This window comes from Pimephales promelas, chromosome 11, assembly GCF_988280905.1.
Source record: "Pimephales promelas chromosome 11, fPimPro1.hap1.1, whole genome shotgun sequence".
Taxonomy (NCBI): Eukaryota; Metazoa; Chordata; class Actinopteri; order Cypriniformes; family Leuciscidae; genus Pimephales; species Pimephales promelas.
The window spans coordinates 15,940,695-15,968,166 of record NC_142779.1 but is presented as its reverse complement, the minus strand read 5'-3'; the positions used below and the strand labels follow the sequence as shown (position 1 = coordinate 15,968,166).

General features: G+C 38.7%; 1 protein-coding gene across 4 annotated transcripts in view; it reads right to left on the bottom strand.

Moving 5' to 3' along the window:
• unc5b (unc-5 netrin receptor B) overlaps positions 1–27,472 on the bottom strand; it is a 59,845-nt gene that overhangs the window by 12,461 nt on the left and 19,912 nt on the right. For 3 of the 4 annotated variants that reach the window (XM_039672083.2, XM_039672084.2, XM_039672085.2), the window contains exons 2-7: positions 4,278–4,502; positions 3,161–3,304; positions 2,869–2,972; positions 2,384–2,564; positions 1,332–1,499; positions 1,060–1,224 (exon numbers count right to left, since the gene is read on the bottom strand). In XM_039672083.2, coding sequence (XP_039528017.2) covers positions 1,060–1,224; positions 1,332–1,499; positions 2,384–2,564; positions 2,869–2,972; positions 3,161–3,304; positions 4,278–4,502 — 987 coding nt within the window. The remainder of the gene's footprint in view (positions 1–1,059; positions 1,225–1,331; positions 1,500–2,383; positions 2,565–2,868; positions 2,973–3,160; positions 3,305–4,277; positions 4,503–27,472) is intronic. The other variant, XM_089117074.1, reaches the window with a different exon arrangement.

The following is a 27,472-nucleotide window of genomic DNA, read 5'->3' as shown; positions in this document are numbered from 1 at the left end:
TTTTTATTAATAATTTTCATGTTTAATTATTTTAGTACATTAAGTTAAACTAAATAAAAAGAGAAAATGTTGCCTTAGAAACTTGCTGAAATAAAATATGTTTTCGTTTTTTTAATTTAATTCAGCAAATATTTTTATTTATGGTTTAAATTTAAAGGAGTAATTCACTTTTAAAAAAACTTTGTCATCCAAGATGTCCATTGTCTTTCTTTCTTCAGTCGAAAAGAAATTAAGGTTTTTGATGAAAACATTCCAGGATTTTTCTCCATATAATGCACTTTACTGGCCACCAAATGGTTCAAGGTCCAAAAGACAGTTTCAGTGCAAACTGCAAACTGTTCAAAGGGCTTCAGACGATGAATAAGGGTCTTATCAAGCGATACGATAGGTCATAAAACTTAAACTTTGTTACTTTTTTTAAAGCACAAACACTCGCCTTGCTCTGTTCTGTGATGCGCATTTGTGACTCTCCTGTTCGAACTCGTTCATCAAAATGAACGAATCTTTTTCCTTTTTCATGAATGAACCAAATGACTCGGAAAAAGATTTGTTCATTTTGATGAACGAGTTTGAACAGGAGAGTCAACATCGGGCATCACAGAACAGAGCAAGACGGACTTTTGTGCTTATAAAACTTAAACTTTGTTATATATTTTTTTAAATTACCTATCGTTTCGCTTGATAAGACCCTTATTCGTAGTCTGGTGTCGTTTAAAGCCCTTTGAAGGGTTTGCAGTTTGCACTGAAACTGTCTTTTGGACCTTGAACCATTTGGTTCCCATTGAAGTGCATTATATGGAGAAAAATCCTGGAAAGTTTTCATCAAAAACCTTAATTTTTTTCGACTGAAGAAAGAAAGACATGGACATCTTGGATGACGAAAGGGTGAGTAAATGATAAGAAAAAAAATTGTAAAAAGTGAAGTATTCCTTTAACTTCGCTATAATAACCTAGATGAGGACCATGTTCATATCTGTCACATACTCATTAGAGTGGTAGAATCACATTCCAAAAAACGTTGTCATGTTGTCACTGATGATGCTGGGTCATGTGACTTACTGCGGGCACACAGTCCCTCTGTGCAGTTCTTGCTCTCCATCATGCTGCCGCTGCAGTGACGTCCTCCGTTACGCGGTGGGGGCGCTTGACATTCACGACTGCGCCAGTGCGTGCACTCCGTCCCACACGCGGACCATTTGGCCCACTCCGTCCAGCCTCCATCCACTAGGAAAATACAAAATCAGCCATTACGCAGTGGATCATGTGTGAATCTCTTAGTGGGGGGTTATACAAGTGTGTCATGTGAAGTTGTGACAGATGTCAGTCTTCACCTGGACAGAGGGTGGTGCAGGTGACTCTTTGGAATGGTGGGCCATCACAGAAGGCTCCTCCATTGAGCGGTGCTGGATTGGTGCAGCTGCGTGTCCGTCGCTGCCAGCCCCGCCCACATTGAGCATTGCACTCTGACCACTCTGTCCAGGATGACCAACCCCCACTCACTAAGGAAGGAAAACCAGATACACATATACATATCATGAGACATGCAGATTGATCTAAGGCAAATGTAGTCTTTTAGCTACTGTAACTGGACTATAAAAAGAAAGAATAAAACAAGCAGCAATGCAATGCAGGATAAGATGTACAAGAGAGTTGCATATAATTTCATAAGTGAGGGATAATGTACAATCAGCCAGACATTATCATTACATAAACGAGCAGGACCCCAGCAGAGGGTCTTGAAAACATCCTGAAGGAGTTTATTTTGCAACAATGACCAGATTCATGTATTTAGTCCCGCATAGCACACAGGTGTTTATATCAATTATTAAATAAACATAAAATATTGATTTTGTGCTGAAATATTGTTATGAACACTACTGTTTCAAAAGCTTAGGGTTGGTAAGATATATTTTGTTTTGTTTTTTAAAAGGAGTCTCTTAAGCTCAACCAACAATGCATTTATTTGAAAAAAAAAAATGATATTGTGAAATATTATTACAATTTAATCATTTGAATGTAATAAATTGATTTTAAAATGTAATTTATTCCTGTGATTTTAGCAGTCATACTCATTATTCAATTCTTTAGTGTCACATGATCCCTCCAAAATCATTGTCACAAGAAAATGTGAAAATTCATGTGTTCAATGTTCATGTTCTTACTGTCACTTTGTTTTGATCAGAGAGAGTAATACAAAAAGACATCAAAGTAGCACAATGTAGGTTGGTCAAATATACAGTTATCGATGATTTTAGACTGTAGAATGCTGGAACTGACCAATAGGGATCAAGTATTTCAGAGGGTGATTCTAGTACTCTTCCCATTGATAGATTCTTTCAGTGATTCAGATGGCTGCAGGGATTCTGATTGGTCAAGTGGTTACCGTAGACGATGAGAGTGGCAGTGCTGCTGCGTCGCTTAGCGACCACATTGCGAGCCACGCAGGTGTAGTTAGCCGTGTCAGAGAGTCGAGCCTGCTTGATGATTAGGTCATGGTCGATGGTAATTAGAAAGTTCGAATCCAGCGCCAGATCAATGAGCTCTTCATTCTTCAGCCAGTCCACCTGTGGCGTTATAAAAAAATCAATCCATTTAGTTGTGGAAGAATGATGTGTATCTGGGCCAAAAACAGCACTTACAATCATTTGAATAGAAAATTAAAAAGCACCATGCTCTGAATATAAAAAAGGTGTACTGGACAGTGTAAAATATCCTGTGTGGTTGAAAGTTTTATAAAAGCCTGAAAAGTGTAAACATCAAGCAATCAATCAGCGTTTTTTTGTTTGTTATTTTGCATTGAACAAACTGAAGAAAACCCCAGATGGAGATTGAGACAATAACTGAAAGGATAGGAAGGCGAGATGGCACCTCAGCAGGCGGGATGCCCTCTGGTGGACGACACTGCAACAAGACTTCCTGCTCCAGACGCACCTCCCTGCCAAGAGGCTCCTGCTCAAAGTTCTTCCTTAGGTCTGATAAACAACACACAAACAAACAACAAAAAAGAGTTTCCATTTGTTCAAATTATAAGCTAAGTATTATTCATATGTGTTCTGGATTAAAGCAGCAATAGCAAAATTCTAGGTTTCTCTTCAGGAGCTGTCTCCTAAAAAGGCACGTCACAGCAACAGATCACATAAGCTGCTGAACACAAACTCACAAGCGATGCGGACGTAAGCCCGCCGGCTCTTTGTGGTGCCTGCCGAGCTCCAGGCAACACACTGGCACCAATAATCCTCCAGCCCAAACAACTCCTCTACCTGCGTCCGGGAGACAGAGATATCTACTTCTCTCACTACCAGACCTAAGACAGGAAAAAAAAGAAAATAATATATCAATCAAGTTTTAAACATATGTTACTGAGTGTAGTAAAATTGCAAGCTGTGATTGCAATCACTGTGCTTTTTATTTAGAAATGAGAGTCGCATTTACATTGATCCATTTGGCAGATATAATAAAAGACATAATATATATATAATAAAAACTATAAATAATAATATAACATCGATACAAAATTAATAAACATTTATAAAATAATAAACTTTATTTAAAAATGTTTGAATTTTTTTTAAATGAAAATAAAATAATAAAAATGTACAAAAAATATTTACAATAATGTAAAGCTAATGTAAATATATACATTATATTATAAATATTAGGGATATTATAACTACTAGAAAAAAATAAAATAAAAATCTTGATTGGGGCAGACAGGGTAAAAATTTTGATAATTTTTTTGATTCAGGCTTCCCTCACAGATCTTATGACAATAGCCGTGTTAACTGACATGCAAGTAGACTATAACGTACACAGTATGTTGCCAACCACTTCAAAATAAATGACTTTGACTATTCCAGTACTGCCAGTAAAGACAAATCACACCATTACAGCACACAATTGGATTAAAAATGCCAGATAACTATGAAATTATTGATCTGATTTTGATTGTTTATAGAAACAACATGGATATTTTGTTTAACTTTAAAAGTTACCATTCAAAATCCTGTCCTCAGTCTGTGGAGATAATGAATAGGAATTTTATTTCCAGAACTCTCACAGCCAACTTTCTGGAATCAGCCTAGAAAGGGTTTTTTTTCCTATTCTACAGTACACAAACTTCAGAGAGTCAAGACCTAAACCCTACTGAACACCTGTGTGATGAACTAAAATGTCTAACTCCTTATTTATGTCCATAGTAGTAAAATTAAAAGTTCAACAATCCTTACAAGTCTTGTGTTCAGGTGCCCAAATCTTTTGGTCAATAAGGCAAACTTTACCTGTAATAGGGTCCAAACTCTCCTTGGTCACATGGTCATTCTGGTTCACCCATTCTCCGTTGCATTTAAAGTATATTTGAGTGGCTGGAGCAGCCTTGCAGGAAAGCTTGACAGGTCTGTTTTTCACTATGAAAGCGTCCTCTGGCTCGCTCTGGAATTCGGGCAATGGTTCGGCCGGAGCAGACGGAAACGAGTCCGGGAGGACTTCGCTGTAATCGCTGCCATCTACAAAAACAAAGAGAGAGCTGTAAGAACATGTGCACGGTTTATGCGAGTGTGTATTCACAAGCATGTATCTGTCACAGCAAATGAGTTTGGCCTCAGGGGTAATGGAGAGACAGTCGGTGTGTGTTGAGAAAGCCAAAATCCCTGACATTTCAGGTGTACTCTAGTAATACAGCATTTGCTCTTCTCCTTCCCGAGGAGTCCACAAAGAGCCAAGAAGAAGGTGGGGGAGCTTGACCTTCCATAGAAACACCCAGTGATCACACATTATCCCCTGACATTTTCCCAGTGACAGATCCCTCCCAGCACCACAGCACAGCACTCATCCAGGGGGCCAGCGTGTTTCACGGCTCCGCACCCAGGCCCTGTCACCTCCAACACGACAATGCTGTTAACCTTTCAAGCGTTAAACGCTACACAGGCTATCGACTACCAAGTGAAAATGAGGTCTGTAGACACCGGTGCCGGGGGGCAAAATGGGAAAGTTGTTGGTTTGCACAATCGGTGATTTGTAGCACACACTTTTCCAAACCGACACATTTTTTAGGTTTGTCAACTGTGAAATGGTATTTTTCGGACTAACCTTAATTATGGTGTGGTGATAATGTGCTATAACTTAAAAGCATGTGTTCAGATAGTACGCCATACTTCCCCCAATTCAACACAAGGCTAATTTCTTTTAATTTCTATTCTTCCCTGGTCTGCAACGTCAAGCCTAAATATTTATCCCTGAGTTGCTCTTTCATTGACAGGCATAATCACAAATGACAACAAAGGCAATAACAAATAAAAAAAAGACTGAGCGAGATTTTGCCGAACCAGGGGGGAGTTCAGCCATTAAACTGCAGAGGCTCGCATGGTTGAAAAAACAGGAAGAGTTTAATTATCAAGCACATACTGTACAATAATAATAATAATATATACTTCATTGTCCCCTTTAGGGAAATTTGTCTTGGGCACAGTGTATGCTGCATTTCCAGAATAAAAATAAAACATTAAGACCAGCAATAAAGTAACAATAAATAACATTATTTATTGCTCTTGCTCGATATTATAATTTAAGTAATCAGTCCAAACCAGAGACAATCATAGGCCTTTGACCTTGTCATTCAAAATTCCAATAGAAATGGGAACAAAAGTTTTTAAACAGGTTCAATTAAATTTTTCGCCCGAAAAAAAAAAACGAAAGGGGTACCACTGACGTTTTTTTTTTTTTCGGGTCGAATTTTTGAATTTCGATATCTCAGCTCTGGAAGGGTCTAGAGCCTCTATTTTTGCACTCAGGTTTAAGTCTCATGGCCCTCTATCAGAATCCAGAGTTTTGAGAAGATTGGAGAAACTTAATTTTTCGCCACAAAAAAAAAAAAAACGAAAGGGGTACCACTGTCGTTTTTTTTTTCGGGTCGAATTTTTGAGTTTCGTTATCTCAACTCTGGAAGGGGCTAGAGCCTCCATTTTTGCACTCAGGTTTAAGTCTCATTCGACATTTGGGCACTCTGTACCTTTTTCCTGACACATATTTAGGATGAAGGATGTGAAAGGGGTCAGCTTTGTGCACCTCTGTACACATGCTCATATAAAAGTTTGGTATTGTAATGATGTGCTAAAATATTTCTGATGGCACAGCTTAGCTTTCTGCAGTGCAAGAGCATTCTTTAGTTCTCATTCATATCCTGATGCTGAAGGACACCATAAAGCGCTCTGAAGGCTGACATGCGGGTCAACCGTCTTCGTGCACCTTTGTGTTTGATAGAGAAAGCGTGTGTGAGAGGTACAGGGGTCTGGACTTGTCTGCAGAGTGCAGAGGTGAAAGAGGTGAGGGAAGAGCAAACTGAAAATTGGATTTGGGAGGGTGTTTTCACATACAAAGAAGGAGAAACGCTATACAGGTCAGTTCGAAAATAGAACGGGCAGAAAAGAGGGAGAATAAAAGAGAAAGAGTGCAAACAAACCAGTTTTGTTGAATAATTGTGAACATAGATACTGTTGTGCAAGAAAAATTGCAGACATACAGTATAAAGTATTATCATATCATATAGTATGACCAAAGACCAGAATACATTAATGCATTATCACAAACATGTCCTAGTAATTACATATTTAGTGCTGGAATTTCAGTTAATTTCACCTAATGAAATAGTGGCTTTCACACCGGGCTGTTATCTGAACTAGCCACCATGGTGGTCCCACGAGAACAACATTTTCCCATAGGTAAATTTTCCTGGTTGCATTCGTACCACCAGTAGACGTAATCCTGCCGGAAGTGATATTTGTGATAATATAGATAAAATGTTAACAGTTATATGATTGAAAGAGCAAAATGAGTCAAAATCTCAAACGACAACATATCATCGAGGCTATGGTAAAAAACGTGCAGACAAAGGCGATCCATCTCTGTGTTTCATGTTTAAGTATAAGTATAAGCTGTGTGTTTACACTGCTTTTTAAAATGGCAGGTACCAGTGTTTCATATGGCATGCGTTCGGCCAATCAACGTACACTTACGTCACTGGTAGTTCCTATTGTGCTGGATCCCAACTCTTCGTTAATTTAATTCAGTCTCCAAAAGGTTTTCCTATAATTAAAATCTTTTACTTGTTCCTGGTGCGAACATGCCAAAAAGCGAGTACTTCCTGAATCCACCAATAGGAACTATATTAAAAAAAAAAAAAAACATTCCTCTGGTGTGAAAGCCCCTAATATCTCAATATTATTTAAGACATGGCGTCTTGAGATTTTACTTCACAGCACATGCTGAAATGGGTGAAGCCCTGTGTAGTGTTATTGTGTCATGACACACAACAAAATCTAATTTATCATCACGCACATCAGTGGCTGGAAGGCCACTAGAAGGTCCTAGCAGAAAGTGTCAGTCCAACTTTGTGTCATTACGTGACAGCTACGTCCTTTCTCCAAGCTCACAGCGAGAAAACATTAAAAGACACATATCTATGCATATACCTATCTAGAAATAAAATAAAATAAAATATATTCTATCCATCTATTGATCTGGATCACAAACCATAAAAAAACATTCTTTCGCAATTTCAACCTTAAAAGATGCTGTTAATATATCATTTTCACCATTGTCCTCTCCATATCATAAAAAAGCAAAAATAATAATACTTTAACACAGAGATTCGATCATTTCAGTACTTTAACAAATATTGCTCTCCTTTTCCAGAGACGAACGTGTATTGTGCCACTGACTAATTCTGAATCTCTATTCTCTCTCTCTCTTTCTTTCTCTCTCTCGTCCCTTTTCTTCTTTCCTCCCTTTGTGTCATTCTCTCCTCCGACAGCTGTCAGCTTGTCTTTTTCAGACTTTGACTTCTCTGTCGATAAGCAATTGTGTTTCTCTTTTTCTACACTACCTCCATATGGCATCGATTGCTACAGAAAATCACCAGTCAAAAATATAGCCTGTCATTCCCTGTCACACACAGAGAAAAATGTAAGACATTTTGTTGAAAACAACAAGAGAAGCCAAGTGAGAATGTGTACGAAAGTTCCTCACGTGTGTGTGTGTGTGCGCGTGTGTGTGTGTGAATGCAGGATCTTTTGGGTGACAAAGCCTGTGTGAAAGTCAGTGTGAAAGATGCAGAATCAGTGAGACAGAGCTACAGACTGAACACATGGAAATTTGTCTGTCTGTCTGTCTGTCTGTCTGTCTGTCTGTCTGTCTACAAAGCTATCTAAGAATCAACAAAGCTTTGCTGGCATAATTGCTGATAAAAAAAATAGCTAGAAAAATACATAAACAGAATGAATAGGAAATAAAAATCTAAATGAATGACTAAAATAAAATAAAATAGATAAAACAATAAGAATGGTTTTTTGTTAGGGGGTGTTTGGATGAGCAGTTTGACAAATACACAATTGTTGGCCTTCCTTTGGGTTGGACACTAACTTTACAAAGATTGCTCTCAAACATGATTTGAAGAGCAGACACGAATACCCATCATGCCTTTTGGCAGCCCACAATTTAGCTGGAATGGTCCTGGCACTTCTAAAAAGAGGGAAGCTCTTAAGAGGACCCCGACTGCAGGTCTTTTATCACGGTAATGATAGACAAGACGCAGCCGGGACCAAAGCCTCCCAGATCTCAGTCTCTGGGAAGGGTGTAAACATCCACACATATGTGCAAACAACCACACAAGCTCATGACCACAAAAAAAACAAGACAACATCCAAATCAAAGGCAGCTGCAGTTTTGGGATGTGTGAGAAGCGATTCTGGAGTTAAGATTGCAATGGAAGAGAAACAGAAAGGAACAACACACACAAATAAATACACACAGCTACATGGGTCTTGTAATTTTCATAAAAAAAAATTAAGGTGATAATTAAAAGTATTGTGTATATTTTAAGAAAATTGTGGTTCAGTGTTGTATAGAAAATATTGAGAACATTTACATTTACACACTAATAAAACCAAGAGATACATTTGCCAAAATTTTTTTAAGGAAAAACACAATTTTGAGGCTTGAATTGCAGGAACCGCTTAACCTGATAAGATTAAGGAATAGGGGCTAGCCTACTATTTTATTTTAAGAGAATTAGCTCAATTATGCAGCTTTATTTAGAGACACCATTGTTAGTTCCCACATGATTTGCACATGGCTCACAATGTAGAGGAAATTTTGAAATTAAGTGTTATTTTTTGTGTTTTTGAGTAAACAAAACATCTGTTAATGTTTAATGTTCAGTTATGTTTGACATTTGAAATACTTTCTATTATGCTGCAGTTTTGATTGTAACCGTTGTGATCTAAAGCATATTACTTTCTTTGTTGAGCAAAAACATTTTTATAATGCTAGTGCAGTAATAAGTTTGGTTATGTGCTGTGCTGGTGGCATATAGTCTTTTAATGAAGCAATATAACTCAAAGTCAAATATAAAACAGGTTATTTCCATTCCATTCACTCTAATTCACGCACTTTTGAACGTCAACTTAAAGCAACACTAAATAGGATTTTTTACCTTCGTTTCAGTGGTTCATCAACTTAAAGCAACACTAAGTAGGATTTTTTTACCTTCGTTTCAGTGGTTCAAGTCGTGACATGGTGAAATGAACTTTTGCCACCACTTTACGTGCATTTCACGTAAAGCGGCCCTTTATCTGGTATATCCACGCTATGTAAGATTGCCAGATTGGGTCGCGTTTCTGTAGTCCTAATGAGGACAATTCCGCTTCCAACCTGTAGGGCGGCCGCAGAGGAAAAGTTCCTTGGTGTTGCTTTAAAATAAAAAAGTCTTAAATTAAAAATAGCAGTAACATTTTTTACAGTGTAGACATGATGTGAACTAAAATCAGATGTCTTGTCTCTCTCACACACAAAAGAACAATGGCAAGTCACAATTTATACACAAAAGAACGGTGACGCTCACTCAAAAAGCCACAGAGGGTGTCAGACAGAGTAATTTTGTTAGCTCCAGAAAGTCTGCAGTCATGGGAGCCAGAGTTTATCATTAGCCTACAAGGGCTGTCATTACCGTCCACATTATATATATATATATATATATATATATATATATATATATATATATATAATATACATACTGTATTGACTACAGCTTGACCCCAACTTTGCAGCTCTTTTAAAACCTAGAACGTCTGTACTTCATCAATGCTGAGCCTGAGAATCAACATTTCTCCACAAGTGGTGAAAATGGGTGGTAAAATCCTGCCCACATAGACTTTAAGTACTAGCATGCCTCAACTCTTCTACCCAAAAGGGATCTTGACAAGTCGCCTATTAGCCTTTTTGATTTACAGAAATGCAGTGAGGATATATACTTCTCTGAAAGATCATATGGTTTACCCAATAATTATTTACTCGCCCAAACCTTCCGTCTTCCTCGAAACCCCAAAATAACATATTTTATGAAAGTTTTGGTGATCAATGACTACCATAGTATTGACTAAAAAGAAAAAGAAAATTCTTCCTCCAGTGGAACCTAAAAGAAGAAAATTCAAGAAAACCATACAGGTTCATCAACAAAGATATTCTGTTAAAACACACATTATACCACTCACTCACAAAACAAAACAGGTGGAACTGCAAAAACATTCTACAAATTAAAAAAAAATAATTACCACTTTACAGAAATTTGCATAGCAAACAGCTGGTGTCACTGACTCATTTAAGATATAACCTTGATATAAACTGAGCTACTCCAACCTGTTGTGATTTATCTTTACTCGAAACAATATCCCTCTTGTTCTTGTGATTGTATCTGATTGGATGAGGCTGAAAAAAAAAAAAAAAAACCCTGCCGTAATCAGCCTATGGGTAATTTAATGGAAAATACTATTTGGGTATTTTCTTACCCAAAGAAATTACCCAATTCTTGAGTTGAGTTAATAAACATTTTTGTGAAAAACATGATACTTATTTTCATCATTCTGAATAAAAAGTTAAAAAAAAAAGATTGACCATTTTTATAAGAATTTATTGTGGTAAAATAACTGTAATGCATGACATTCATATTTTTTGTTTCATCATTCCCACTACATGTCGGAGAGAGGTTCCCTGTCATCTCTAACCAACATAACATGATCATTTGAGTTATTTCTCAGTAATAGCCCAGCTATATCCTGCTGATGATGAGGGTGCTGTGTCTGAGGAAGTGACACAGAGCTGAGCTGACAGGAATATTCTCTCAGCATCTCTGCTAACTACAGTAGTCATAGCAGGAATCATATTATAATGGCCGCATCATTACTGGCACAATAACCTCTTTCAAACTCACTCAGGGTAAAAAAATAATACTTTCAAATCATCAAATGAGAGTAAATATTGAAGTAATTAAATAAAACAGAGTTATCAATGTAAGTGAAACAAGCTATTTAAAACAAAGAAAACATCTGCCATGATGTGCAATGTGCATCTTCTAACGACTTTTAACACAATGCAAAATTTACTCTAAGAATAGTATCTAGAAAGGTTTATTTATGTTTATTTCAAACTATATTTCAAAACAAGAACTTAGCCTAATACTTTTATTATGCAAAGATGCAATTAAATTGATCAAAAGTGACAGTAAAGACTAATATTTTCATAAAGATTTATTAAATAAAGATTTATTTTAAATAAATGCTGTTCTTTTGAAATTTATATCGTTTAAATAGCTGAAATGGAGCTAGGACAAAATGCAATAAATGTCCATTAATGTTAGTATAACACAACTGGCCATATTTAAATTCTTTGAATTTCCACAAAATTGCATCACAGAAAATGTGAGGAGAAAATTAGTACCATAGAAGAACATGAAACGAATTAAGAGGTGTGAAGAGGACAGGAGGACAAGGACAAGATTGACTGAGAACTAGGGCTGTCAAACACATTATTAATGGCATTAAAGCATTTTAACGGAGTACATTTTTTTATCACGCGATTAGCGGTCTTTTTGGCCTAGCAAACTTTGAGTTTCATACCGCAGTGCACGCATGCCGCGTACTGTTGCAAAAGCAAGTGAAAGAAAACTACATTCATTTCAATTGCTTGTGCCGTGCGAGGACGTTTTGTTGCTTCTAGCTAGACCGTAAACAAAACAACAGGCACGCCACACACACTCGTTTGGGCTTGCGAGCCGGCCAAATAGTTGAGTAACATTATGTTATGAGTGGATGACGAGCGTGAGACACTGAAATGGATGCCAATAAGATTCTGAATAGAAAGTTTACCTTTAAAAAGTTGCCAAATGGTTCCATTGACAAGACCAAAGTGATCTGTGTGTTTTGTCATTGTGAACTGAGCTATCATCATCGCAGCACGTCCAGTCTGAAATACCGCTTGATGATGGCCAAGCGCGCACACACACACATAGCTGATGCGAATTGCACAAAGCAAGCTGATCCACTTTTCCATGTTGATAAGAGCATTAAAATGAGAAAAAAATAATGGGACAAAAAGAAATCAAGAGACATTTAGAATAGATAAAAATGTGATTAATTGCGATTAATCGCGAGTTCACTATGACATTAATGCGATTAATCGCGATTAAATATTGTAATCGTTTGACAGCACTACTGAGAACAGATAAAAAAAAAAAACACTCGAGACAGGAAGAGAGAGTGATGCTGCTTAGAGAGTGCATTAACACTGCGAGTAAGGTGTACATTGACAGGTTTCGGCAGCCCATTAGCACATCTAAAGTAAATCGTAACATGGCAGATCTACAAGGTCACGCTGAGTTCACTGCACAGTGCACACATAAACAAACTACATCTTTACTTGCTAAATTGCCATGCACACAGCATGGAGGAGGAGGCAAAACGTGTTTGGAAAAACTGAGTGATTGTAGAGGACAAGAGATACAAAACATAAAAGAACAAAAGCAATCAGTTACTATAAAAGGCAAATTTCATCCTGGTTGGATTTCCCAGAATGCCCTTCACTTCATCAGTCTCCATTTTCTCTCTAATCTGAATCCGAATCACCACTTCTTGACTAGGACAGTACAGCGTATTATCATCACTTGGCTTTCTCTCTCCCCGATACACACAACTACACACACACACACAGCAAGATGTAAACACTAGCATGTACAAACACACATGCTTCTACTAAAATGAGGTGTGATATGAAGATCTAAGAATAATGGCTCGGGGAATCATCATGGCAACAGAAATGTCACGCCTTTGATTGAATCTAGCATGTTAACAAGCTCTAGTGTGTGACAGGGCTATTTCTGTCCTCAGTGTATGTGGGTATGTGTGTGGATTGAGTCTCCAGGGTGGCTGGCAGATTGGCATAGGTGAGGGTTTGTGGGAAACAGATATTTGAACTGACAAGAACGCTGCTATCAACCATTCAGCACATTTTAAAAGCCGCCGGACAAATCTGCAAGTTCATCCGCACGCACGCGGATGTCTAGGTCCCTTGGGAGATGTTGGTGTGTAAACAGATACAAAGAACACATGTCGTGAACGTATATATTATTTACAAGAGTATTTATTATTTGCATATATTATTATTATAAGAGCTGGGCTTGACTCCACCCCTATGGTCAGGCATGCCCACTCCCCCAGGCTTTATAATTACCACTGAGAGTATTAACGCACAGCAGCTGTGGTGTGTTTGTTCTTAAAGGTGGGGTAAGCTAGATTTCAAAAACGCTGTTGGATATTGAAGAAGAAGTTTTTTATATAGCGCCTTTCTGTAGCTCGAGGTTGCTTTACAACATTACAATACATGTACACGCCCCAACACACATTACAAACACATAGGACACATTTAGGGCCTTATTTTAATGATATGATGCGCAAGTATCAAACACGAAATGCAAGTGACTTTGTGGGCGGATATCGGGCGCTGTTGCCATTATACCAGCAGGACTCTTGCGACCGACGCAAATCTAAAATGGGTTGGTATAAAGTAGCTACATGACTCATAGGTTTGGTTTGTGCGTAACATGCAACAAACCAATCAGAGCGTCATCTCACATTCCCTTTAAAAGCAGACGCGCTTGTTCCTTGGAGGATTGCTTTTATAAACGGCGGATTTGCCAGGCGCACACCAGGAGCGGTTCACAGCTGAGGAGACCGAAATTCTCGTCTGGGCCGTAAAAGACAGAGAAGTGACATTGTATGGGGATGGGAGCAACCCACTCAAATTAGCGTCGGTTAAATAGGCGTATAATTATTTGGTTAAATGTGTAAGATCCGAAGATTATTACGCGTATGTAGGTGATAGAACCAGTAAGTTGAAAGATATCGCGGCCTTGTATGAAGTTAGTCGATGGACGGTACATCACCGAATGCAGCAGTGTGGACTGAAGTAAACAACAACATAAAAATATATTTTAATACGCGTAATAGTCTTCGGAAATACTACCTTTTCTCTATTCACGCTCACTTGTGACAGACAATAAAGTTTTCTTATCTTATCTTATCTTATAACAGTGGTCTACACAACTCAGTTTTATGAGTATGGCACAAAATGATAAGTAACTGATAGAAGAACTAAATTTTGGGGTCTAAATCAGGTGTTCCTGAGTTTGAATTGTGTCCGAAATCGCATACTTCCCTACTATAATAGTAGGCAAAAACAGTATGTGGCAAAAAGAAGTATGTCTGAATTCAGAGTATAATAGAGTTGACAGAAAGTGACATGTAGTATGACCAACTACTGCCGGTGAGCTTATGAAGTGTGCGTACAATCATGGACACTTTACTATCCTATGTGGCCACGGCAGAGGATTTGTGAACGGCAGTAAAGCGACGTAACTGACGCTGGTAGGTCACATGATAATGACAACATGGCGAATGTAGTACGTCTAGATTACATTCAAAATAAGTGCCTACTCAAGAAAGTATGCTATTTTAGACACAGCATACAAGAATGTGACGCATTCCATGGAAATAGCATGAAGATGAAGAGCCCATCAGTGCTCTTCTTCCTTTGCTGCTGACTCTCTATTGGGGCGCAGCTAGAGGGCGCCACCCCCCACTGAGCCCATTTATCAGCCACCATCAATAACTGCCCCATTCTGCAGAACCCCCTCGGTAAACCTCTCTCCCCCAACCCCACCTACTGCATGGGAACAGGCAGAGAACCCCCAAACCATCAATCACTCCCAGACAAACATCAGGGAGAGAAAGAAGGAGATCAAGAGAGGGATTTTTAGACATGCAAAAGCGGCCACTGCAAACAAGCAAGTCTTAACATAAAAGTCAAGTGATGGCACTTCATGGGTGTGTAACTTTGTATGCAAGGTGACACATGTGTGTGGCTGGTTGCCATGACGTTCAGTCACATGGACTTGATCTCCCCGAGGAGCTTTAGTTGATACACAGATCTCTATGGAACAGCACTGCACTGAATTCAACACTATCATCCTCTCTTTTCTTTCTTTTTCTCCAGAAAACTTAATTTTCAAGAGCCTTTTTCCAAAAGACAGATACCCAAAGGGTATTTCAGTGTCCTATCTGGATGGGAGAAGTGTTTCATCTGAAGTCAAACAGAGCTTCTGAGCCACTTTTATCCCTCTAGTTTTGGATATTTTGGCAAAATGCCCAAATTACTTTTTGCCTAAATTTTGCTATGTTAAAAAGTTGTCTTTTCTACATAAGGTGTCTTTTGAACATGTGAACTAATTGATCCCTAAAGCAACCTGATGATAGTTCTAGAACCCAATTAAGGATTAGGATATTTTACTTCTACAAAGAGTACGTAGAAAGATCCTTCTGTGCACCTTTACCCCCAACACATACCCCACCCCCTTCTTGGGGTTGAGCTGTGGAGCCAGGCTGCTTTAAATGGGTGTAATTAGATGAGAAGATGAGCAGCATTCCTTCCTAAGGGCAGGGTGATTACAGGCCCTCTCTAGACTCCCTACAATTACCCACTCTATTCCAAACACACACACAGACACGCACACAAAGGTTCTCGCCCATCAACAAACTACTCCACCTGATTACCACTCAGCAGAAGGACATATAGAGGACGAGGCACACACACTAAGTCATGCACTCAAAACCAAAAATCCCAATTTTGGGGAGGTGAAGTGATCAGTCTGACCTCTGACCCCTGATGTCATCAGACACAAGCCTCAAGCCGCGATGGGGTAATGGCTAACATTTCAGAAACACCCCCTAATGTGGACCCTCTCAAAACTCCACCTCACCTTCATCTTAAACCATGGACAGACTCTTTCTTTGTCTTTCTTTCAATGTATCATATCACAAAGACTGTGGTAATTATAGAAAATGGCATGTTGAGAGAAACTCACTCGTTGTGGAAAATAATGAAGACCAACCTGTGAGTCATTCAGTTTTACTCTGCGCTCCGAAGAGTCAAAGACTAAACGTTACCTTTCAAACCGCACATTTCTGAAACATTCATAAATGCACTCTCTCACATGTATCAGCTAGATCCATATAGGCTATCACAGATCCAACAATTTTCTTAAAATGAAGCAAAACACAATAAAATGGTCCATCACCAGAAAATAGCAAAAATAAAAGATGAAAAAAGGTTGAAATTAGACTCATTTTCTGATTCAGAGCCAGAGGCATGTGGATTGTTAAAATCTGCAAAAATAATTACCACAGTACTGTCCTGTCTTTTATGTGTTACGGTTGTTTCTTTGTAATCACCGTCTTTTTGGAGCAAAGTCAGCAAAAAATGGTATTTGCTATTTTTAGTTTGATTATGGTGAAATTTGTAAACTTTTTAATTAGTCCATGCATTTCTAATTCTTTGAGCCATTCATGCAGAATGAGGAAACATACAGTAGACCTTAGACTGATAATTGTATCATTCTATTAGTACGTCACCTGACAAAAAAAAATAAAAATGTTTGATTGGGAATTGCTTTGTTTGGGGCTGGGTAGGGTTGTAAATGATGGGTATGTAAAGTGCAATTTGCAAATGCAATTTAATAAGCCAAGTTGGGTGCAAGAGTGAACTTGTGAAATGCAATATCATCAGAATACCAGTGTTGCCTTTAAGATTTTGTGGTGTCGGCACATGGGACGGACGGAAGGAAGGAAGGAAGGAAGGAAGGACGGAAGGAAGGAAGGAAAGAAAGAAGGACGGAAGGAAGGAAGGAAGGAAGGAAGGAAGGAAGGAAGGAAGGAAGGAAGGAAGGAAGGAAGGAAGGACGGAAGGAAGGAAGGAAGGACGGAAGGAAGGAAGGAAGGAAAGAAGGACGGAAGGAAGGAAGGAAGGAAGGAAAGAAGGAAGGAAGGAAGGAAGGAAGGAAGGAAGGAAGGAAGGAAGGAAGGAAGGAAGGAAGGAAGGAAGGAAGGAAGGAAGGAAGGAAGGAAGGAAGGAAGGAAGGAAGGAAGGAAGGAAGGAAGGAAGGAAGGAAGGAAGGAAGGAAGGAAGGAAGGAAGGAAGGAAGGAAGGAAGGAAGGAAGGAAGGAAGGAAGGAAGGAAGGAAGGAAGGAAGGAAGGAAGGAAGGAAGGAAGGAAGGAAGGAAGGAAAGAAATCCAACTACAAACAAACAATTAACACAAGACAAAAAAACAAGGAATGAAAAAGAGCAAACATCAGTGGGCTAGTGAGACATTTGTACTGTATCTGTGACTGGGTTCTCTAGAGAGGGATCCGATAGATGTATGTACCTTCCAGCAAAATGACATCAGGACTCAAGAGAAAGATATGGAGAAAAGACTGAGGCGACAAAGAACATGAGATAGAGGGGTAAGGGAATTTCCCTAGCAACTCGGGAGGATATGAAAGTGTGCTGCGGCTAATCCTAAGAAAGAAAGTCAGAAGCCTGAAATTAAAGACATAGTTTGGACACCAGACTGAGAAAGAGGTCAATTGTTTAAGTATCCAAGGAAAAAGGGGAACAGTGGAGACAGAATAATGCAGTCTGTTAAGAAGGAGGAGGACAGAACCAGGAAGAGGGAGGGAATGAAAACATGTGTGCCGTGTCTAAGTAACCATGGGAAAGGCTGGAGCATGGAAAGAAAGAGCAAGTGGCGAGACAGAAAGAGAAAGCAAGAGGAAAATAAAGAGACAAGGTATTAACCCAATTCCCTGGATGAGTTTAGTGCAGCCAGCGGTATGTTGGGCCGTTGTTGTCTCTGGCTCTGAGCTGTCCTCGAGACATTTGTTGTGACAGCCCTGCATCTCTTGACAAAATGCTTTAGCAATGCTGCACCACTGTCATGTTAATGAAGACATGTGAAGACACGCAAAGCCGGCAACCAGTTGACACATTGCGATGGACTAACTAACACTCATCGATATATGCACAGCGGTAAGAATAGATAGCCGACTGAAGCTCGCTGATGAGCCGACACAATGCTGCATCACTCCCGTATCCCACGAACATAACAGATGCTGAAAGACTGGCATGATCACTCATGCCTGTGAATGGATGGGATGTGATATATTGGCTGTAAACAGCCAGACACACACCGACATTCACGCACACACGGACAGGCATGCAAGCAAGGGGATTGGCGTCACCCGGCTCTGTCATTGCGTCCCCGTGCATCAGAGTGCTCCCCTGGTGCTCGCTCAGGCAAGAACAGGTACAAAGAGCACCAACAGTGCTCCTCGCTGAAACACAACATACACACACACACAGTTAAGATGGAAAGAAGCTTCGAGTTGGAGCCAGAGGGTGGAATTAGCAGCCAGACACAAAGTTAGAAAAAGAAAGATAGATAGATTTGATAGTAGGTAAAATTGGAGCGGTTCATCGATCTCCAGACCCTACTTTGACTTTGGCTAAGTGAATGTGTCTTGTGCTTAGATTACCAAAGCTTAATGCTGTTTACATGCTTTATCTACCCTGCTTTTTGCTCTTTCCTACTGATTTTCTTTATCCGCCATCCCGCTATCCATTTTACAGAACTTATTTAACCTCTCACCCTCAAACCCCTCATAACCTTTCATTTTCCCTTGCACTCACCTTGTAGGTAGACAGCACAGGATTCCTGTCCTCCATCTCCATTAAAACAACAGTAAAAAAGCTCTTAAAGGCTATAATGTCTCGCACTCACATTACTGGTTGTTTTCCCAGTCTAGTGACTCAGCACTCCGTTTTAAATTATTCAAAAACAGCCACTGGCATGCTGATGGTATTTTTACTATGAGCAGACACGAGCGAGTCTGAACATGTTTTGCCATTGCTAGGTTGTAACAGGTCAATTAAAATATGAGATTCTAATTACAAAAAAAAACATTAAATAAATTTGTCAATAGTCTGTCTTTCGATTAGAATGAGCTGTTGTATTATCTACGGTATTTCAGATATAGCCAACAATTTTACACAATACTTTACAATATTTTTATGGCCGTCTTAATTTCTTCATTTTCAAATGAGCTTTTATTTTATGTGGAAAACAAGCAGACAGTCCTTAGTTGACAACAGATTTGATTTAATTAAAAAAATCTTTGCGATTTGATAATCCCACTAAGCCCTGTATTGAGATTTCAAAAATTTCAATTAATTGCCCAACCCTGAGACAGACTGTAGATGGACATTTTAAATGTCAGTTAGACAGTCTCTAAGGGTGTGTGTTGTTCACCCTTGGCACGTTTGGTTCGATTAAAACCAACCCTGGTGCGATTGCTCTGTTAGTGCGGTTCAATTGAATAACTGTGAACGCTGCCATCCGAACCCTAGTGCACACCAATCAAACGGACCGAGACCAAAAGATGGGTCTTTGGTCCGTGTTGCGTTCATATTCCATTCCTCACCAAAGTTATCAGAACCATAATGTAAACAAACCAAAAACAGTGCCTGCCGGTTTTGACTCATTTCATTTACATTTTATAAGCTCTTCACAAGTTCTCAGCTGGTCAAAATACCATCATATATAAGCTACGCACAAGCAAATGTAGCTTTTTTTTTGGTCCGGACAGCGAACCGAACTACAAGTGTGAACACCCTAAATAGGTGTTTCTTGGCCAGAATAAACTGCATGTGGACCAGATTTTATGCCGACAGTCAAAGTCTGACTAAATGGGAACCTCTGAAGAATGAAGAATATGCTGGAAATGTAATCAGCTTCCAAATATTCACAGAATGTCAGTCATTTGATGCGTCATGACTGATCTAACTCCTTTGACTAACTATATTTTGGCACAATGGTTTGATCAATTTAGTTTGAAACTGTTAAATTGCATTATTAATTGAGGGTCATGTCAAATGAAAGCCCTCCACTTGACACAGCTGAACTGCAGTGATTGACAGAAAGTGACAGTGTGTTACTGGGAGCTGTGGTCAAGAAAGACTGGTCCTGTCACATGCCCAGAGCCCTGGGCTTGAATGTTTTCCTCTCTGATGCCGAGACAGAGTGACTAGCGCGACGAGCCCCCATGCCTGCTATGACGTTAACAAGCAATGACGTTCCCTTTCTCTTTCTCCTGTTCTTCATCTGCTCTTCCCTCCTTCACAGTGTCCTTTTCCACACTCTTTTTCACTCAGCCAGGGCACTGAGCGAGGAGACGCTGTAACAGTGGCAGTGCTTTGGAGAGCATTGGTTCAAACAATCCTGCTCTGCATGTAACCACAACTCTGTAAGATTGCTTCCTTATCAGTCTGTTTACATTTTTAAGGGTATTTTTGTTGTGTTTGCAAACAGGACAATAATAATACCTAAAGAAAACTATCAGTTAGCATTCCAATTCATCTCATTAGGAGTCCAAGAAAGAAAGAAAGAAAGAAAGAAAGAAAGAAAGAAAGAAAGAAAGAAAGAAAGAAAGAAAGAAAGAAAGAAAGAAAGAAAGAAAGAAAGAAAGAAAGAAAGAAAGAAAGAAAGAAAGAAAGAAAGAAAGAAAGAAAGAAAGAAAGAAAGAAAGAAAGAAAGAAAGAAAGAAAGAAAGAAAGAAAGAAAGAAAGAAAGAAAGAAAGAAAGAAAGAAAGAAAGAAAGAAAGAAAGAAAGAAAGAAAGAAAGAAAGAAAGAAAGAAAGAAAGAAAGGTGTATCACAGTTTTCACACAGAAGACCAAAGTAATGGATGGTGAAAATCTGAGTGATTATCGTTAACTAAAACCACAAAAAATTGTTATGACGTAAACTAAATGAATATCAAGTGAAAAAAAAAATATAAAAAACTTAAACTAATTTTTTTCAGCTAGTTGCCAACAACATTGCTCATAGTTTTTTAGTTTAAATTGACTAAAGCTAATAAAAATGAATCAATATAGACATTAAAAGACAAAAACTAATAAAAAATTACAAAACACAACAAAATTACAACACCTTTCAAATTAAAGAGAAAACAGAAAATACAAACAAAAAAATAATTCAAATTATTACCAAAACTATAACGATATACAATTTGTATAAATAATAAATCTTCTCAATCCCAATCTTTTGATGGAGAATTGAGAAACATGTTTTTTACAACCAGGTTATGTATAGATGGTGTAGTTATGACGTCGACCAACAAGTGCAAATAAGGTCATGCTAACCCACCAAACCATGACCCCTTTGGTACAGGCATCTCCTGAGATTAAGATCCAAGGAATTCAAGTGTTTCTATTTGTTTGCAAAGTTTTCTTTTACAAATATGCATCATTTTACCATTCCACTCAGTGTGCATCATAGCGGCTTTGACATGCTGCATGGATGTCTCATGCTGTCTCTGCGTCAGCTGTTTGTATGCAGCAGTGTTCTCTAGATAGCACGGCTGCATAAGGACACTGTCTCCAGAGCAGAGAGGGGTGGAATGGGCCTTTCCGTGGTCGCACACCGCATGCAGGCAAGCCCAGAGCTATGTGGCTCCCATTAGGATGATAAAGAGACCTCTCATCAGCTCGGTCCCTCTGGCCAAAAGCTGACATAAGATTTACCTTCAAAACCTTTGTATAAGCCAAACAGGCTGCCGAGTGACTGAACAGATGGAGATAGAGAGGGAAAAAAAGACGCCGGACTGTACCTCATGGCCATATTTATTATATTTCTTAGCTTGTAGTCTAGATTTCTTAGGCTGAAGTGTAATAGAGGAGCCTTTTAGTACAACAGCACTATGGCCAGGCCTTTGAATGTAGAGGGTAAATCAATAGAAAGACTGGAAGACAGATGGATGGGGAGATGCTGTGTGGACAGATAGAGTAAAATAATGAGGAAAAGGGAAGAGAAAAATGATGTAGGTTGAATCTGACCTGCATAAAAGAGAATGCTATTGATTATTACTAAATTAGAGCAGGGCAGACTATGAGCACAAAGTTTTAAAAGAGTAAAAGACTAGACAGAACAGACTTCAGGAGATAGTTCAAATGATGATAAAAAGCTTGTTTTTAATTCTATAATCTAATAATCTAATCTAATAATCTTCATGTCATTCCAAACGTATTTACATGCAATTAATATGAAATTGTGTTTTTGTCCATACAATGGAAGTCAATGGGAACAGAACCTGTTTAGTTCCCAATATTTTGGGAGGTTTTTGTGGGAGTTTTTTTTTTACAAAGTTTTTTTTTTTTTTTTTTTTTTATGAATGAATGAATCATTCTTTTGAGTCAAACCATTTCAATGCATTGGTTGATCCCGTTCAAGTCTAGATGATTCGTTCATGAATTGCACTGACCTGTTCGACTCACTGAATCAACTAGTAACAGATCATCAATATGATTATCAGTGAATGATGGCTTAAATTTAGCTTCTCATTTAAAGTTATACAATCGCTTCAGAAGAACTGCTTCTAAAGCACAAATTAGTGCCTTTTATGACGCTTTCGTGCCCTTTTTGAAGCTTGAAAGCTCCATTCCTCATTCATGAAGAAAGAAAGTGGTTTAGATAAGAACAAAATGAGGTTGACTGGGTGAGTAAATTACATTTTTGGGTGAACTATCCCTTTAAACAAAGCCAAACACAATTAGAGCAGGCCAGCCAGCTTAGACGAGAGGACAGAGACAAATGACATGAGGTGCTTTAGACAAATCACTTTGTCTACAAGTGTGCCGTTACAGACAAATCCGTGCGGATTCCACAGCAACACGGTGACCGTTACTAAAACCAAAATCGGAGAGAGAGGGTTAATCCACTTACAAATTTACACTTTAACATGAGCAAAGGCAACATATGGGGGCTCTAACGGATGATGTCATGGGATGGGTGGTCTACAGGAGCAGAGGAGAAAACAATGCCACCCATCCCCTCACTGAAAGAGACCTCCACCCTCCTGAAACCCCAGATTATTGCAGTCAATCAAAAAAGATTATCTTTCCACGAGCGCCTATAATCGCTTTGTGAAATCATAGCAAAATCACATGCAAGCCAAAAACTGTTTTTCCAGTAAAAGCTTTAGAAAAAAAAAAACCCAATGTATGTGAAATAACAGTTTCTGAGGTACATCAACACGCACTCTCATAACATGTGAAGAGGTTACATAAAATGTAGAATTCGCACGCACCAGAGAATAGAAAAACCAATATATGAGTCTACAATAATTTCCATATACACACCGCAACTGGCGTGCACACACATCCTCTCACACACCCACGCTCTCAAACCAATATAATATCCAAGTGTCCCTGAGGGATGCTCTCAAACCTTTTAGGGCCAATGAACCTGCTATTTCAGTGGAATGGGCGTGTGTTTTTTGAAAGTGCTTGTTTGCTATTAAGAGAAAAGCCTGTCATATGAATGTTACATATCTCAGGGGTCTTGTATTAACTGACTCTTCACACTTAGGCTTCTGAAACAATGCCCAAGACAACTACAAAAGACCTGAGTGGACCTTTGGCCATAGGACAATTCTGAAAAGACATGAAAGGTTATTGCACAGGTAAGAATGGTCAATAAAAGTTTCACAATGCAGATACAAATGGATGGATGGGGGTAAATGAGGTGCGGTCAGAGTAATCATGCCTGACCCTTTAATAGTTCCAGTATCGTTTATGGCGCTTTTCCATTACCAGTACCAGCTCGACTGGACTCGAATTGACTCGCCTTTCGCTCCGTTTTCCATTGCAGACAGTACCGCCACAAATATAGTACCCGGTCGTCATAGCGACGCCTTTCGTTCCTCGTTGCCCTATCAAGCTCTCGCTGGATTCTCTCTTTGGCAACCAAACAAAGGAAAGTCTACACCTCCTCGCTTGACCACGCCATATTCTTCCGAGTTGCCATAATAAAAGTTGTAAGTTTAGTAACTATCTCTGGCCAAACTATTTAAAAAAGGCGGGGACTTTCTGGATACTCCATCTGGAGTGTGCAATGATGACGCAATGAATGGTGATGATTCTCTCTGACCAATCAGCAGTCAGCATTGTTTTCACGTCACATTTTAGTACCGGCTTGTCCGGCTAAGCTCGCCTTAGCTCGGTACACCTTTTACACAGTGGAAAACCAAACAAAGGCGAGCCGAGCCGAGTCGAGCTGTGCTGTGTAGTGGAAAAGGGCCATTACACTACTGTCCAGAAGTTAGTGGTAATTTTTTTAAAGGAAATTAATACTTTAATAAATTAATAAATTTATTCAGCAAGGATGCACGAAATTGATCAAAAGTGACAGTTAGAAATTTACACTGCTACAAAACGTTTTAATATCACTTATATTCTATTCTTTTGACGTTGATTTCTATCCATCAAAGAATCCTGAAAAATCAGCTTTACCATCACAAGAAGTATAAAAGACTTCAAAAACATTATCACCCCTTTACATTTTGAACAGTAGTGTATAGAGCACAAGTTAAAATAAAGTGAAAACATTATCTAACCAGTACTAATAATGTGTGGATTGCAGAACTGACTAACAGACCTGATGGAATTTAGTTTGTACATAACACTTTTGATTTTGATTAAGTATAGCAACATAAATGTTTAACAATTAATAACTAAGCCGGCATTAACAGGATCATTTAACTGCACTGAACCACTGCCACAATCCCTCAAGACAATACAAGGAACAAAAAAAAATTAAATTAACAAGCATTTTAAGATTCAATAACAGCTCCTTGATATATTAATAGCCAGACCATGAAAATAAAACCATTAAATGGATGAAAAAGTTGAACACAAGTAGTGTAAGTACTATATTTTCAACAGATTGTTAGGTCTTCTGGCATTATACCTCAGGGTATTTAACCTGAATAGTTACTCAGTCAGTAGACGTGACAGTTTCGCTGGAGAAACCTGAGGTTAAGCGTCCTGCTCAAAGGGCAAATTTGTAATAGCGTTCTCTTAATAATTGCCAGTTCCCAGGTCACCTCAGCCTGGGATCAAAACTGTAAAAGAACCTCACCACTTAGCTACAAATGTCCTCTGCATGATAATAGTATAATGACAACTGCATTTTTTATTAATCATGAATACCATTTACATGGTCAAACATATTTAATTTTACTTGCAATGTGTGTGAACGGAGTTGATTTTAATGAGGTATTTTAATTGTAAATTTGGTAACAATTGTTTAAACGCAAATGTCGCTGGTTCGATTCCATTACCGGAAGGAAATGTCTGAGGTGCCCTTGAGAAAGGCACCTAACCCTTAAATGCTCCCTAGGTGCCACAGCATAATGGCTGGCCACTGCTCTGGGTGTGTATTGTGTGTGCGTGTGTGTGTGTTCACTACTCACTAATCTGCTCCTAATGTGTGTGCACTAACTTAGATGGGTTAAACACAGAAGACAATTCCGAGTATGGGTTACCATGCTTGGCATTCACACGTCACTTTCCCTTTAAAAAAAAAAAAACTTAAAAAAATGGGGTAAAGCTTTTTTAGCAACTAACCAAGAATCAATGAAATCTTCAGGGAAATAAACAATCTAAACAAAATTAACAATCTAAAAAAAAAAATGTCTGGGGGCACATTCAAAAAACACAGTACAGCACATTTCTGGTGAATTAAAAATATAAATACTTTTAAAAATCTTTTCATTTTTTATTACTGCACATAAACACTTTTGACCATTTAATGTACCGCAGAGTACACCAGTCAGCCTTTAATGCAAAAAGTCTTTAAAAGTCTATGAAGCACTTCAATATTATTACACCTCTGTATTTAAATGTAGTTTAAGTGGTTATATTTTAGCCTAGAAAGTTTAACACCGCTACAAGTCACTTATATTGACATGGAGCATGTCAAGTGCTATATATTTAATAAGTACAGCATGTACATTGAAAAACTAAATTTCTCTCAATATAATGCACAATTTAAATCAAGTTTTATCTTCTGCACGATATTCGACATACACTTCTTGTTGTATATTAATGTTCTTAGTTAACTTTTATGAAGTAAAATATTCAACGACCGGTTGAAGAGAGTCCGCATCCACTGCGACTCATGCATACTTAAAATCTATCCCAGAAGTTTAAAATGAGAGAGGCCGTTCCGAGTCATGCTCTAATCTCACTGTACCATGAAATGCAATTCGAAAACATCACGTGAGAAAAAAGAGAGAGAGAGAGAGTGTGAGAGGGGAAAGGAATGATAAACAGACAGACATTGCATGAGATTGCCATCAGCACACTGATCTAGACGAGAGAAAAAATAGAATGAAAACACACAGAAGAAGTGCAAGTAAATTGGATAACATCACCGATATGCTCAAGTTGGGAAGCTCATATTAAAAGAAGTGGTGACCAATTACCTGTCAGCACCCTAAAATCTTCCAGCTCATAATCTAATTGTGCGCTGTTTAGCCTAGCCCATCAGATCCTCTCAGGCGGTCCCTGGAGGAGGGAAGAATAATGAAATGTACACGCAGCCCGAGTCGGGCCCTGGCTGAGAGGAAGCTAGTGTAAACACACAGCAACCCCCTCAATCTCCCACATATGAGCAATAAAACCAATTCTAATATGAGGTTTGGTGCATGCTTTCATTTGTTTAGCTATGGTGAGTATTACGGGGTCCAGTGGGAATTGATGCATTAGTAAGCTAAAGGAGAAGACAAAGTCTCCCCCTCTCTCTGTATCTCTCTAGCAGGGGCTGAACACCTCAACGCTCACATTTGCAACAGCTCTCTGCTTCCTTTTCTTGTTGCATAATTCATCTTAAACAAGGGGGAAGGGGGGGGGGGGGACAAACAAGCAACAAGAGGATACTAAGAGCAAACCCCTATCTTTCAGGAGACTATGTAAGAGAAAGTAGAAGATGACAGTGTGTGTGTGTCTATGTCTGTTTTGAAGATGAGCCTCTGCAATTGCATAACAGCAGGTGCCCAGGTCCCAACAGCTCTACAAGTCCCCTGAATGACACAGTACTAAACCTTCATTGAATAATTGATGTAATTCTTAATCTCAGACAGACAGATTATTTTGGCTTGCAGCAGGACGGGTCCTTATTGCAGCTTCAAGCCCACCTTTTGACCGATCAATTTCCATAATGTTTTCAGAGATTAGTAATTACTTATTTCTGAAAAAGGTTTTAAAATATTGTACTCACCAAAATGATTTCATGCAGAAATTGTATACATAACTAAATGTTTATGTATTATATTACACTACCATTTGATTGGGGTCAGTGACATGCAATATTAATTTCATTTTTAATTAATTATTCTATTCAGCAAGGATGCATTAAAATAATTGAAACTGATGGTAAAA